The sequence below is a fragment of the Telmatherina bonti genome, assembly GCF_933228915.1.
Source record: "Telmatherina bonti genome assembly, chromosome: 22".
NCBI classification, from domain to species: Eukaryota; Metazoa; Chordata; class Actinopteri; order Atheriniformes; family Telmatherinidae; genus Telmatherina; species Telmatherina bonti.
In genome coordinates, this window is record NC_136631.1 from 23,655,296 (window position 1) to 23,671,159 (window position 15,864).

Sequence of the window (15,864 nt, forward strand, 5' to 3'; positions counted from 1 at the left end):
TCTCTTGTTGAATTGTGTGTCACAGCATTCATTCTCAAAGTCTGGAGAAGAAAAAATCTTCAATCATCACCGGATCATTGTCTATATTTGTTATAATATGTAGCTGGTGTGTTTGTTTGCTGTATAATGGCTTGAACATCTTAGCCAGAGAATTACAGGTTAACCAAATCTTTAAAGATAGTGAGTACATTTTCATATTCAACAGTACCACTAAAACAATATATTCATTGCATAATTAAATAAAAACAAAATCCCATACATACAATTGTAGATTTAAAATATTTTGGAAATTTTCAAGAGGTTGTCCTACATCACTGTTTCTCTAATGGGGGTACGTATACCCCTGGGGGTACTTCAAGGCATTCCAGGGGGTACTTAGAATTTTTTGGAAACATTTTTTATGTTTTCTTTAAAACATCCTTAATGTAATATTATATAAATATTTAGTATATTTCAATAATTGTAAGTTTACATTTATAAACTGAATTTACATTTAGATTTACACCAGTTCATTCCTCCTAAAATCCCACATTCTGACTTGAACCCCATCTGTTATGAGCCAAATCATACTGTCGCCTTGACAATGCTAACAAAAGTTTAATAAACCAAACACAAATGACGAAGTGCTGTATTTCATGGGTTTTCTTAACTAAAAATACTTTGCAGTGGTTAGGGGTACTTGGCTGAAAAAATATTTTACAAGGGGTACTGTGTTGCAAAAAAAAAGTTGAGGACCACTGTCCTACATGATGTGTTTGCCAATGCTGAGTAAACGTTTGATCTTAGCCCAAACACTTGACATGATATACTGGAAATTTGCCGCGGCCTTATTTTTTCCCGAAATGATAGTCGTTTTGTCCAATCAGCACTCGCATAGAGGCTTGTCCCCTCCCACTTTTTGTTCTTCGAACTGCTTGGACCAATCAGAGCTCGCCTTTGCGTGTTCAGCCATTTTGTAAGAAAATCAAGCAAGAGTGCCGCCCTACCTCCGCTTCAGACCTGCAGTTTTTTTCTTGTGCAATGGACGGGTAAGTGGAAACAACCGCACTTAAGACTTAGTTTTTTAAACAAAACATGTCCAAGAAGTAAATACCTTTTTGATGAATGTTGTTTATTAAGGTTTTAGAACTTCTATGGTAGATTTGCTTAACAATTAGACCGGGAAAGTTAACTCAAATCGGCTTTTTTTTTCTTCTTCAAAACATGCAACAGTTAGCAGAAGCGGACGCTAACTAGCAACTGTTAGCCACCGACACCGTCACGGCTATTCGTCATAACTAAAGTCACTCGCTTGAACTAAGTTATTTTATTTATTTCTGGAAAACCATGAAGTATTGTTTCTTATTTATCAGAGTCAGTGTTACTAACGTCGAGCATGACGTTTTTCCCTCAACACATGCGTTTGCTAACGCAGGCATGAGTTGATGTTGCTAACTGCACCTTTGTAACTTCGTTTCACGGGAGCTCGAGCACTAGCTAAAGCAACGTGTCTCATTTCCGCATTCATTTGTCTGCTGAGCGCCAGGGCCATGTAGAAGATGTCTGGCCTGAACGTTTCATGTTGATTGAATCACAGACATCTACGCCGAGTTATCTAATCGGGGTACGATATATGATAGTGTATAGATTACTTCACACGTTTTCGAATAGTCCGATCACCTGGTTTTGGTAGATCGAACCACTCCGAAGGCAATGTTTGATGGTCTTTGAACTCAGTTGAAGCGGAAAATGATTGTTTATTGTTCGTATAATTCTCACTTGTTTTGACGAAGTTTTTCTGTTTGTGTTTCTAATTTGCTGCAGCCGCCTAGACGCCACTGAGTTGTACCCTCTGGGATCCGGCTACGTCCCTGAAATCGAGTACGTATTTGGTGTATTCTGCCATGTCTCCTTTTGGTTTTAGCTGTGTTTCTGAGGTACTTTGTGAATATCTGTGAACAAGGAAGTTGCTTCTGTATGTACTGTAACAAGCGTTATATGCAGTTTTCTTGTTTCTTAACTGGTAAACATCTGTATTTTAACTGAACTCGTTAAAAAAAAAAACGTGACTGATTTATGAAGTTATTTTAATTGAGAACTGTTTTACTTTTACAGCAGTGTCCATGACATATCAGTTGGCACAAAGGTAGGCACATTTTGAGTTGATTGTACTCTTCACTTCTTCCTCATTTCACTTTTTTGTTTACTTGTTGGTGTCTCTGTGTAGTTATTGTCTGTGGTATTAGCGAAGCTTAGAGTTTTAATGATTTGTCTTCAACTCTTAAATGTTTTGTAGCTTTAAAAAGACTTATGGTTATTTATTGAAAACTATTACATTTCTGCTGTTTATCATAGTAATAACTTTTTTCACAGTAAGAAATGCCAGTAAAAAGTGTCAGCTCTCAAGCATTTAATTTGTAATTACTGAACTGTTGTTCAAAATCAACCTTCATAGATTGGTTCTGCAGTTTCAGATTGTTTTTTTTTTTTTTTTTTTTTTTTTTGCATTTAAACTTCAATGGCATACTACACAAGGATCAGCACACAAAGCTCAAAACTATGCACAGGACTTTGAACATAGAATGTTAAATATTTTTGATAGAACATATTTTTTGAGGGGGGGGGTCGGTACAATTCTTTTTTCCATTTACAGGCACTTTTGACAGATGTTGCTAGTCTTTATTTTTAAATTTTTTTTTTTTTTTTGCACAAATCGCCCTCTAAACAATTTACAATTTTGATTAAGCCCTGATATGCTTATGTAACTGTTTTGTTTGTGCTTACTTGCTGATAAACAAACCCATTGTTTTTTTTTTTTTCCTTCTTTTTTTTTTTTTTAGCACACTATTGGCTGTAAACATGTGACCAGTAAAAATTTCCTGCTGAAGTGATCCTTGGTTGCATGACCCAGGAAAGCGATGTGTAGGCAGACTAATTGATCTCAATACACTGCTGTAACCATCCTCCTACAAATGTCCTCAACCCCCTAGCCAAAGGTCTTAACAATGTTTAAACAGGACCTCTGATACTAACGCCTGTTACAGGGACACTCCCCACCTCCTGTATTCATTTCAGTAAGGCCTGTTTTTCATCGTGGAGAACAATACACCATTCTAACTAGTTCACTTCTAATGTGATCTGCTCTTCTTTAACTTTTCCTGTTTTCCGAGTTTAATGTGCTGTGGTAATGATGATGCTAAGTTATGGAGCCTTGCCTTTCTGGAATCTGTAATTATTCCGTCTGGGCAGAGCGTCTGGCATTCCGCGGTCACATTCCAATCCCCCCCCTCCAGCCCCTAGTTGAAACACAGTTCCCTGCCCCCCTCTGCTTGTGATGGCTGATTATAATGAACAAACATGTCTGTACCTGCACTGCTCCTTTTAAGATGTGTATGTGTATCTCTTCTGAGAGATTACTAGTCGCCATTCCCATCCCGAACAAAGTTGCTCAAAGTCTACAAAAGTTCACAGATATCAACTCTTTTTAAGATTTTTATTTTTTTTAATTTTTACCAACACTGCTGTGGACTTTAAAAAGAAAACTAAGTTGAAAACACTGTTGTTGCCACTGCGTATGAGTTTCAGTATATGAGCCAGCAATGTGTCAACATTATGCAAAGGTTACCATTATGTTGTCAGCACCTTGAACAAACACAGGGTGTAAACATTTAGTTTGACTTTGTTTTGGGGAGAATGGGTTTGAAGCTTTGGGAGTCTGCAGCAAACCTCCTGGTGCTTTTTGTTTGTGTTTGTGTGTCTGTATGTGCACACTTTTTCCCCATTAGTTTTGTAGCTTGCCTCCCATTCTTCCAAAAAGCTGCTGTGTTCAGTCACTCACACTTATTCTCATTTTGATTTTTCAAAAAAAGCTCCTGCTCTGAACTGTAGTGTCTGACCTCTAAAATTGATATTAGAATGAGGAAGTGGAGAGGGAGCAGGCCCAGCCTTTTAACAGTAAACTTGAGGAAGTTTAGCAAACTCTGGAAGCAGGCCTGGTCTTGCTTCCCTTCCTGTTTAGAGTTTGTCTGCTGACTGATAGTGTCACACAGCCTGCTCACAGCCAGGAAGTTGGGCTGGTGCCGTTTCCTTAGATTTTTTTTTTCTTTTCTCTATGGCTAGCATCTGATCTGTACCAACTTATGTAGATTTTATATATATATATATATATATATAATTCAAGTACCATTGGGCTTTAATGGGCAGACTTATACCTTATTTTGTTCCCTTTTAATATATAGTTGAACAAACTACAACATACTATTGTACTAATGGTTAATTGATTTCACTCAGAGGCCCCCTGAGTGAAATGGCACAGAGCACAGAGAGAGAATAGAAATTTGTACTCTTGTTGTATGTAATTTGATTTATTTAAGCTGCTGTTGTGTGTCTAAGCAGCAGATGCAGTCAAAGAGCGTAACACTTTCAGTGCTTCACGCTCATAGTAGCTGTCACTATTTGCAACTTTTTTCTTGTTTTGATTCACATGGAAGGGAAGAATGCTAGCAAACCTGCTTTGGTAGTTGTTGCTAAAGCACTGTGTGGCTCTTGAACAACTTGAGTCTCCTTGGGGCTCCATATGTGTGCTGCTGGGTAACAATGCCCCTAGTCTCAGTCCGAACAGGACACTCATTGTAGAGTGTTGCGGAGCTTAGACTGCTGAGCCACTTCTTGTGACTGCAATACTTCATCTTGCACAACCGCAAATATACTGAACCATGAGAACAGCAGTGAAACGACACTCTATATCTATTAAAGAGACGCTTAACAAGGCACACAGTAATGTGTTGTAGCTGGGAGTGTCCACATCTTACATTGCAGTTCAGTGTTTGAGTATGTTGGCCTTCTTCCTAAAATTTCCATTAGAAGATGGGATATACTGACAGCTGTTTGTCTTAAATTGTGACTGCTGGTGTGTGTGTGTGTGTGTGCTTCAGGTACTTTTGTTAAAAGAGCAGTGATTCCTACAAACAAGCAATGTCACTGAATTTTTCCTGCTGAAGAAGGTGGAGCCCTTTTTCAGTTGTGTTTATTGGATCCTCCTTTGGTTATCACATTACTTTCTGCTTTATCATACAATGGCTCAGTAATATGAGAGCTGTGCTCTCAACCTGCCATGCTGTACCTTCATTGGTGAATGCACTGAGGTGAACCATTGTTTTTTTTTCTCTTCTCCTTCAGAGGGGATCCGACGAACTCTTTTCTTCCTGCATACCCAACGGACCCTATATCATGAACTCAGGTAGGGGGGGTTGCCATGGAGGGTTGAATCCTTTTTTATTGAAGTGCTTGACGTGTCTGTGTTGTTTGTGTTGCCATGACGATCAGTCCATTATTCAAGAAGAACCAGAGCCTTATGTTCCCTCCCTAATTGTATCAGCTTCTGTTTTCTCTTGCAGCCAATGGCAACGACAGCAAAAAATTCAAAGGTGACGTCCGCAGTCCTGGTGTTCCGTCACGTGTTGTCCATGTACGCAAACTGCCCAGTGACATCAATGAGGCTGAAGTTATAAGCCTAGGACTGCCCTTTGGGAAGGTCACTAATCTGCTGATGTTAAAAGGGAAAAACCAGGTAAGAAAACATAGATGCAGATCTGCTCACTAAACCAGTATGACTTGCAGTACTGGTAAAATAGTTTTTTTTTTTTCCATTCAAAGTTTGGTGCACGGATCAGCTTTCAGACCTTCTGTCCTCACCTTAAACCAACAGTGATTCCTTGTTATATCTTTGTAATTTAATTGTAGACTGACAATTCTACTTGTAAAGATTTGCTGGAAAAAGACCTTTTAGCAAATCTTTCTCCCGTTTTGTATTTAAAACCCCACAGCACCAATCCAAAAAACGTGCAATTGCAGCCAAGCTGTTAATTATTAAGGGTTAAAATGGAGTGAGATAACATAAATAAGTGGACAAAAAAGGCTTTTCATGGTGGCATCTTTTCTGTGTGATGCCAGAAACAAATGGCATGTTTTTCTGCTCCTCCCTCTGCAGGCCTTCTTGGAACTCAACAGCGAGGAGTGTGCGCAGACAATGGTGAACTACTACTCGTCTGTCACCCCTGTCATCAGAAACCACCCCATTTACATGCAGTACTCGACTCATAAGGAACTCAAGACGGACAACTCTCCAAACCAAGTGGTAAGAGTTTGGGCTAAACCATGACCTTGATTTTAATTGTGACTGTTTGGAAAGGAGCACTGTTTATTTCTTTTAGTCCTTGAAGCATAAGAGCTCAGTTTTTGACTACTTGCAGAAAGTAAACATCAAATTAAATTGCAATTTATTTATGAATCACTTTTCATACAAAAGAAGAGCACAGTGCTTTACATATTTTAAAAATATAACAAAAGCACTTAATAATCAATATAATCAAACATACAATGTTAATTTGTTTAGTTAACAGTATTCACATTATGCTACATACTTGCTTGTGCATTTATTTCCTTTTCGCTAAACCGAGATGCTCTTTCTTTTTCTTTTCTGAAGCGTGCCCAGGCAGCTCTGCAGGCAGTCAATGCCCTGCATGGAGGTGGGATGGGAAGCATGGCTATTTCTACAGATGCGGCTAGCATGGGAGGAGCAGCAGCCCAAAGCCCTGTTCTCAGAGTTATTGTGGAAAACCTCTTCTACCCTGTCACTCTTGATGTTCTGCACCAGGTACAATCAACCTCAACAGATTTTTGTTACAGGCAGAAAAAAAGTAGTGTAACATTAATTTATTAGTTTTGTCATTGTTACTGAAATTTGTTTTTGTACAGCGAAGAAAAGAAAACCACTGAAGTTACTTATTTCATAACCTGCTCTTCATGCTTAGAAAAATGCATCTTAAGTTGCACTATCAGCTGTGCTGTGCAGCTATCAACACATTACTGATAAATCTACTTTTCAATTCAAAATCCTGAATTTGTTTTTACCTGCACTTTATATGATTCAGACAATAAGTTGTACAGTTTGTCATTTTAATGTCTGCATTTAATTGCACATTTTAATATTTGTTACAATGCAACACAGGAAAACAATCCAGTCTCAGTACATTTGTGTAACTTGAGACTGTCAGTGAGCCTTTTCAACGTTTTCCATTCTCAGCCAGCTTTTGTTTAGAAATGGTGGGGGGAGTCCTAAAAACAATAAGCACCTTTTTAAAGTGTGGCATCATATGCTCTTTTTTTTTTTTTTGTGAACTTTCACGATAATTTCTGCTGTATTGCATTATAACATACATTTTGAGACCAACAAATGTTTTGCCTTTGCTAGAAAAAATAAAGCTAAGTCTTCTTTATGTGCTGCTTCAGTATAACAGGGAAATTTTGTCAACCCAATGTGAAGAACCAGCCATTCTGACAGGTTCCCTTGACGTCTTTTGCATCACCAGTATTAAACAAAATGGCTCATAAACTGTAAACATGAATTCAGCTTTCACCCAAGCCCAGTTTATCTGGACATGCACGAGAAGAGCCCCCACTGTAGAGGACAATGGCAGAATATGTGTTAGAAAGTAAGGGAAAGCTGAAGGCAGAGATTATTTAAAAAAAACAAACAAACAAAAAAAAAACAATAAGCGAAGTAAACAGCTTCCTATTGTGTTCTTCTCTAATGTCAAGCAGATGTGGCATCACTTGAGTTGTTATTATCATTGGTTCTCAAGCTCTTTTTCCATTCAGCGTGGCCATGCTGTGAAAGTGTTCCTTGTTTTTGGAGAAATTAGGATGACAGAGGAGAACATGGGTGGGAAATGTTAACTGATGGCTTCCTGTTGTCCCCATCATCTGCGTTCTGTGCTCTGTTGTACAAACATTTAGATGGAGCATTCTCTCTGCCAGATGAGATTAGTAGTCTACAAGTCAAATAAGCCCAAAATGAAAGAAGGAGAAATAACCAAATGGAGTGAAACACTGGCGTGTAGGCGAACATAGGAAAAGTACCTATGCCACACACTTACTGATTGTCGGCCTCATGTATAACCAGCTGTGATAGTTGGAAAATGTTGGATGTCAATAGGAACAAACAATTGTTAATAGAACCTTTCTCTGTATTGTCTCTCTCTCTCCAGATATTTTCAAAGTTTGGAACTGTGCTTAAGATCATCACTTTCACCAAGAACAACCAGTTCCAGGCTCTGATCCAGTACGCTGATGCCATGACAGCTCAGCATGCAAAACTGGTAAGACTGGTTAAATTAATGTGCTTTTTTTCCTTATATAGTTTTAGTCTGAAGGTGTTGCTGCTAGGTAACCGTTAAACAAGTATTCAGTTCTCTGTGGTAGTCATGCTTGACTGGCTATGACTGAACCAGTTTGAAGCATTTCATTGCAGTTGTAACAGATTTTATACTGTGGATTAAATACAAGAACTGAAGTAAAACTCATTGTTTTCACTGGCTTAATTGCTCATTGTCATCCTTAGTCCCTGGATGGCCAGAACATTTACAATGCTTGCTGTACCCTGAGAATCAGCTTCTCCAAGCTCACCAGCCTCAATGTCAAGTATAACAATGACAAGAGCAGGGATTACACCCGCCCAGATCTTCCTACTGCAGATTCCCAGCCCTCCATTGATCCCCAGACTATGGCAGCTGCTGCATTTGGTAAGATGTGATTAAGATTTTAAGAACTTCTCAAGCCCTGGGTTTTATTTCAGAAGGCTCATATTTTTTTCAGTTTTATTGAGGGAAAGTGTCTGTTTGTCTTTATCAGCTGCACCAGGCATAATCTCGGCCTCTCCCTATGGTGGAGCTCATGCTTTCCCTCCAACCTTTGCTATCCAGCAGGCAGGTCAGTAGAAAACCTACTATTTATTTGATAAGGCATTTATGTCGTTTGTACAACCACATTCTCTATCACATCATTTGTCCTGACATTTTAAAGCTAGATTTCCTCATTTTTATCAGCGAAGTGTGTTAAATTGAAAGTAATGTTTGTTTCTTTTAGGTCTGTCAGTGCCTGGTATTCCCAGTGCCCTAGCATCCCTGGGAGTGGGCCACAGTGGCATGGCAGCAGCTGCCGCTGCTGCAGCAGCCTCTCGGCTAGGCCTGTCAGGTCTTGCTGCTGCTGGGGGACACAATGTCTTGTTGGTCAGCAACCTAAACCCTGAGGTCAGTATACTTACCAGACTTAGACAGACCTACATCGTTGTACCATCAGCGTCGTGTTGAGCAACATTTAATTTTATAACGTTTTTTTGTTTACACTGTGGAATGTAAACTTGGACCCACCTGCAGAGAAATAAGTGTTTTAGCCTGTCTTCCCACCATCTGTCTCCATGTGATCGTACAAGTTAAAGTACCTTCACCATTGTTTTTAAAGACATTAGGGTTATAAAGTGAAAGGCTCCTCTCTTTCAGGACTTCTCTGTGTTTGACCAAACCTGCTGCATCTCTGACCTGCCACTTTGCTCACTGTGAATTTTAAGTTTTTAAAAAAAAAAAAAAAAAAAAAGACTAACTTCCTGTTTTTGTTTTTGTTTTTTAAGCCTTACCATTTCATATCTTCATTTTGTCCATTAGTTAAAATCATTCTTGAGTTGTTGAAGAGACAATATTACTTTTGGTATGCATTGTTGTAGCTTCCTTTATATAGCGTGTAGAGTGTAAAATCAGTTGCTCACACTCATTACATTTAGTTGTAGCGATAGCATCGTAATATGAAACATGTTCATTTGAAGATCTCATCCTTCACACTGAAGATATACATTCAGATTTGATTTTTTTAAATGTAACTTTTAATCTATAAACAAAGGAGGGGTAATATAAAAGTACATATTGTCTCTGCTTTTTTCTGTATTTCATTGTTAATCTTTTTTTCTCTTCTTTTTCTCCTAGTGTTCCCATAGTGACAGTGCATTTTAATTTAGCCAGCTCTACTGTCTGAAGCACTACATTTCTTTGTGTATACTGACCTTGTTTTGCTTTTTGTTTTTGTTTTTTTTACTTCTTTTTTTCTCTCTTTCTGTCCCCCTCCTTATTTTTGTTTTTAAATCCCCTCACCTCATATCTTGCCAACTGACTGCACGCCCCATGACCAATTGTAACATATGCCCTCCTCTTCCCTCTGGCACTCCTCCGTTACTACTATTACTACCACCTTTCCCTCCATCCACCCAACCCTCTGTTTTCCTCTTGACATTGTTCCCAATTTGGAAATAACCCACAAATTGAACATAAAACATCGGAACCTGGTCCCCATTTTGTGTTTTTTTTGTTTGTTTTTTTTCTTCCCCCCCCCCCCCCCCCCCCCCCCCCCCCATTGTATTTATTTATTTATTTTTTATGGTTTTCTCTTTTTTTTTTCTTTTTTTTTTTTTCTTTTGGCCACAATCTGCCCCTTCCCATCTTTCCCCTCTCATCTCTCATCTTCTCACTCTGTTGAAATCCTCTCCTCATTCTCTTCGTCCCTCATGCCTCTCCTTCCTCCATGGTACTGTGGCCTTCCTGTGGACCTCGCTGCCTGTGGCCTGCGGACATGTCCCGACTCCACTCCACTGTCCTCCACTCCGCTCCGTCTCTTTTCCCCTGTCCCCTCTCCCTTTTTGGCCCCCTGCCCCGCTGCTCCCCCCTGCTGTCTCTAAAGAGCGTTACGCCACACTGCCTCTTTATTCTTTTCGGTACGTTATCATCCTTTCATCTCCTTTTTTTATTACTACTGTTACCTGGCGAGGTGGGCATGTCTTGTCTCATGTTGTTGGCTTTGTTTATTTGTTTAACCACTGATGGTTCATCATCAGACTACAAGGCTATGAGGGGTTGGGGTGTCGGTTTTGGGATTTGTATGATCTGGTTTGGTTGTTGTGGGTTTGTGTGAGAAAAGCAAGGTGAGACACCACACTAGGCTGCAGCATTTCATTTTATTTTGAGCTAGCTTGATCAATAAGGGCTTAAAAAAAAAAAAAGAGGAAAATTTCATACTCAAAGTACACATCCCTTCAGTGAAAATATTGCCCAAGTAAATAGAAATGAGTGGAACATCTTGTTTGGAATGAGAGGCTAGGTTTTTATAAATGTTCTCCCTTGATCATTAAAATTTAAGTCATGAAAAATGACTGATTTCAGGTTTTATTTGCTTTTGCTTTTTGTTGCTGTGTTAACTCATACTGCAACAGTGAATAGATGAAATGCTGCTTCTTAAGTGCTTATGTAACCCTTTGGTTATGTTGCTGTACTATTTTATTGTTTGTCTGTCGATCTAATATAGGTACATGCATGTGTAGTGTTTTTTCTGCATGTTTCCATTTAGGCCTCCAAATAATCAACTTTTTCTTGACTTTAGAACAATCAAAAATGTCACAACTGCTCATCTTATGCCTCTGATTTTTGTCTTTAAACCATTCCCTCTCCCTTCCAAAGACATTTAGCTGTCATCTGTGCATTTGTCTCAAGAGGGCTTAGGTAGGTTTAGCTAGCAGAATTGGGCAAAAGATTAGTAGATTAGTACAACGATTACTTCAATCAGGCTGTTTAAGATCTGTAATTTGATGGTTTAAATGGTTTTTGTTGCTGTGATTGGTTGTGCGTCTCCTGTTAAGGTTGTGTTGTATGTTGTTTTTGCTCCACTTGCATTGTGACACCCTCCCCTTACTCCATAGGTGTGTATGGCGATGTTATGAGAGTGAAAATCCTTTTCAACAAGAAGGAGAATGCTCTAGTCCAAATGTCTGATGGCACACAAGCACAACTTGGTAAGCTACACTTTACTGAAATTTCTTTCTGCCTTACTTGGCAGGTTTCCTTTTTTTCACAGAAATAAAAGAATCTGTACATTGAAAGAAAAATGAGTGAAATTAGTTGTGCAACAGGCTGACTTGTGTTTGTTCCTCAGCAATGAGCCACTTAAATGGCCAGCGTCTTCATGGCAGGGCCATGCGTGTGACGTTGTCAAAACACACAACAGTTCAGCTGCCCAGGGAGGGCCATGAAGATCAGGGCCTCACAAAGGATTACAGCAACTCACCGCTGCATCGTTTCAAGAAGCCTGGCTCCAAAAATTACTCCAACATCTTCCCACCCTCTGCAACACTCCACCTCTCCAACATACCGTGAGTACTGCTGCAGAAGCCTAGTTTTTAGCAGCTTCTGTGTGCTGAGCTTTTTCCTTGGTTGTTTGGTGTCTCTTTCTATATTTAGTGCTTTTGACTTAAGTTTAGAGAGTGTAAATACATGTAACTTTAAGAGGTTTTTTTTCCTTGTGCCTTGTTTTACCACACCAGTAACATACAAAATAGTAGTGTAATGAGTTGTTAAGACACATCAGTGATGTATGTATTTTTATTCTCTTTGTTTTTTGGGGGGTCTTCCTAACCAATGACTGTCTGCTTTCAGGCCTTCAGTAGTTGAGGATGATCTCAGGAGACTATTTGCCAGCTCAGGAGCCACAGTCAAAGCCTTCAAGTTCTTTCAGTAAGTCTACAAGATTAGTTTCTTTTTTTTCTTTTTTTCTTTTTTTTTTTAAATAGTCTAATGAGAAGTTGCTTTCTTCAGGAAAGTCAAAATGTTAAATAAAAAAGTCACTTCTGCTGTTTGTTTGTTTTTTTTTGTTTTTTTTGTATATTGTTAGACATATTTATGTATTTTGATAGAAATGGAGTATTCCATCATACAGATAACTTATAAATAAGAAGTTACCAGCACAGACGTGGCCAACATCTTGACACTTGCAGAACATTCTTAACATTTTGTTTCTTTTTATCTTTTTTTCTTCTGAACAGGAAGGACCGCAAGATGGCCTTGATCCAGATGGGCTCAGTTGAGGAGGCAATCGAGTCCCTCATCGAGTTCCACAACCATGACCTGGGAGAGAACCACCATCTTCGAGTGTCATTTTCTAAGTCCACCATCTGAGTGCCTTTTTTTTTCCACCCTCCAAGCCTGTTGTCATCTGATTGCTACTATACTCAAGGTTGCCTTCAGTGGAAATAGCCTTTATAGTCTGTTTGTAGTGGTGGTGTTTTTTGTTTCTTTTTTTTTTTTTTTGTGGGGATGGGGTGTTGCTTTGTCATTCTTCTGTCTATTCAAAATAATTGGGTTTGGTTATTGGATTTTAACCATTCTGTTTAGATTCTTGTTCTGATTACCTGTCCCAATCCCTGAGAAAAAAAATTTGGGTTTTTCTTTTTTAATCAGATTTTGCTGTTTTTTTTGTTTTTTTTTTACAATGCAGAAAAATGCATGAATTGTCTCCTGACCATCTCAATAGTTGATTTAAATCTGTGGCATACAGGATAAAAGTAGAAAATCTGTCTTATTTATGCAGTAAGCCAGATACTTTGTTCCGATAAAAGTTATAAAACTGACTTCAACGTTCCATTAAGTTTGGTTACAATCACAAGTGCCAGCTTCTGCTTGTGAGAATGTGAACACTATCTGAAGTGTTACACCAAAACTGCAACTGTTGACAGAAACAACCTCGCAGAGGAATCAGAGAGAGAATCGCAGTATGTTACTGGTCCAGTTTGGTTCAGGACCAGTTTTTGGTAACCAAACCTGATGATTTGTTTTCTTCTAACAATGTTTATGTGGCTTAGGGGGCAATGAGCAGAATTCTGTGATGAAACGTATTCTGGAGGTTGAGGCAGCTGATGAACTGTCCCTTTGACCAAATCGCTTCAAGACAACCTCCACCACACATGTGAATGAATTGTAGCCACACCAGACACACTTCAGCATTCCTTTCACACTTGTAGCTGTGCAGATATGTGTGGGCTGTTCTGAAAAGCCACTTAAATTTGTTTGGCCAGTCAAGACGGTTTGAATCGAATGATTTAGTTTGGGCTCACAGACCATCATCGTCTTATTTTAACTTGTAACTACCCGCCTCTCTTCTCGGGGTCCATGCCACTATCAGATGTTAGTCAATATGGACGTGATTTTCTTTTATTGTCTACAGTCTTGTGCCTTACTTTTCCCCGCCATATTGCCCTGGCTTGATTTGAAAACGAAACTGCTCTCAAACTGCCTCTTTTTCTTGGCATGTACCAGCATTGTTAAATGGTGGAAGTGGCTCATTTACTTTATTTTCTTTAAGCAGAAATGTTTATCATTGTGTGCATATAGCCCCATTACATGTATCTAGAAACTATGAATGTAAGTCAGTTAGATGATTAATATCTTTGTAGGTGGTCTAGTTCTGTTTATTGTTGCAGGGTAGAGCTGTATTAAGCCTTCCTGTCTTACAGTCCCTCGTCACTTCCATGTTGTCCTCTGGGGGCAGTGGTGTCTAAGGACTTCATTTAACCATATTTTGTTCATCTATTTGTGTACACATATACATTCATTTATCTTCTCTTTTCATGTTAGAAATGACACGTGTATCTTTTCTCACCGTAACTGATGCCTGTTTGTAGTGGCTGAGTTTGATGGCTATTGCAGTGCCTTGACTCTGACTTTTAAATCTGAGGCTAAAACTAGCCTGGTCAGTTGACTGTTTACCCCCTTTCAGGCGTTACAATTTGCCCGTCAGCAAAAATGCCTGTCTCGTTATATTCAGGTATTCTCACCTGAGAGAGGGCAGCTTGGAGGCATTTGTCAGTTGATGGTTATGACAGTCTTGGGCTGTGTGTTTAAAAACCCAGAATGTTTTCTGTTTTTTTCCCTTTATTTTAATTCAGGAAACCAGATTTACAGAGTGAGACGGCCCCTCACTCAGTTCCTGTCTGTGTACAATTACACCACAGTCAGGTACATTAGTGCACTTTTCCTCGATGTTAAGTCCAAGTTGGCACCATCGCGCCGAAGTCTTAAACCTCTTCACATTCCTGCGTGCCTCAAGCACCAGTTTCCAGAGACTCCACCGCTGTAGTCTTGGACCAGTCACAGATGTGCTGTGTTTCTATTTTTGTAAAAGATTCTTATGCATGACTTAACAAAGCTTCATGTAGCTGCAAACGGTTATTGCTGTTAAGGACCAAAGTATGTTCTGCTCTTACTGTTTTGTAGTGTTGTGATGTCTTACTTTTTTTTTTTCCCCCATCATTCCTGATGTACAAAACCAGAATGCTCCGAATGTTCAGTTTTCTGTTCCTCAGATGCCTTGGACAAGTTGCATTCAGTTAAAATGTCTTTAGAGTAACAACGTATACTGTATATTGTATCCCTGTTTGTTTTACTTTACAAAGAGCCAACATTGATAGCGATTGCTTAAGATTGGATACTTAATTGAGCACAGTTGTCGCTGTGATGTTGACAGTATAGAAAGTTGTATACCTTTCAATTTTGTTAAAGCTTTTATGTTTCACCTTTTTATATGGGGGCAGGGTGGGGTAAAATGTATGAAGCGGGGTTGATGGTTGTATATATTCATGCTTTTGTACCACAGAATAATTTGGATTATATACACTTTACGTTCAAAACATGTATATTTTGATAAACAGTACAAACATATTAAGCTCTCCTGAGCTGTAAAACAAGAAACAATCTTTTGTAACTCAAAGACATTAAACCTATCTGAAAGGACGAGTGTCTCTGTATGTGCCCTGCTCCCCCCTTTGCCATCCTGATCTTGTCTCTTGCATCTTCTACTGCCTTCAATAAATCTTTAGTTTGTTCCTCCTTTCACCTGGCCTCATTTGGTTTCTGTCTCTTCCTCCTTATTTTTTATTACTCTGACATTGCTGCTCTGTACCAGTTAACATCCTGTAACATTTTCCACATTTCCCATCCTGTTTACTGCTGGTATGTTTTTTGTTTCTTTTGAATCTTTTGACAGTGTTTCCAACTTTGTGCTCATCCCATCTGAAACTTGACTGCTCAGTTCAACGCTGTCCCATTCCCTCGATAAAACGGTTGGGATGATTTAGGGTGGAGAGTTGATTTGGTATGCAATACTAGGTTCTTGCTATTCCCAATGGCTTTGAACAGTCCTCCATCCTCATGCACTCTGCTTTGACCTTTTCAGTTTTGC

At 39.1% G+C, this 15,864-nt stretch overlaps 1 protein-coding gene across 1 annotated transcript; it reads left to right on the top strand.

Moving 5' to 3' along the window:
• The first annotated feature begins 1,817 nt into the window (after window positions 1-1,817).
• LOC306772443 (polypyrimidine tract-binding protein 1-like) lies at window positions 1,818-15,452 on the top strand. Its single transcript, XM_079261905.1, has 15 exons — window positions 1,818-1,860; window positions 2,095-2,125; window positions 5,158-5,218; window positions 5,376-5,548; window positions 5,969-6,115; window positions 6,464-6,634; window positions 8,028-8,138; window positions 8,381-8,561; window positions 8,671-8,748; window positions 8,905-9,068; window positions 10,543-10,576; window positions 11,555-11,647; window positions 11,788-12,004; window positions 12,288-12,365; window positions 12,674-15,452. The coding sequence occupies exons 3-15, from the start codon at window positions 5,209-5,211 to the stop codon at window positions 12,804-12,806; spliced, it is 1,590 nt and encodes a 529-aa protein (XP_079118031.1). The 5' UTR covers window positions 1,818-1,860; window positions 2,095-2,125; window positions 5,158-5,208; the 3' UTR covers window positions 12,807-15,452.
• The last annotated feature ends 412 nt before the right edge of the window (window positions 15,453-15,864 follow it).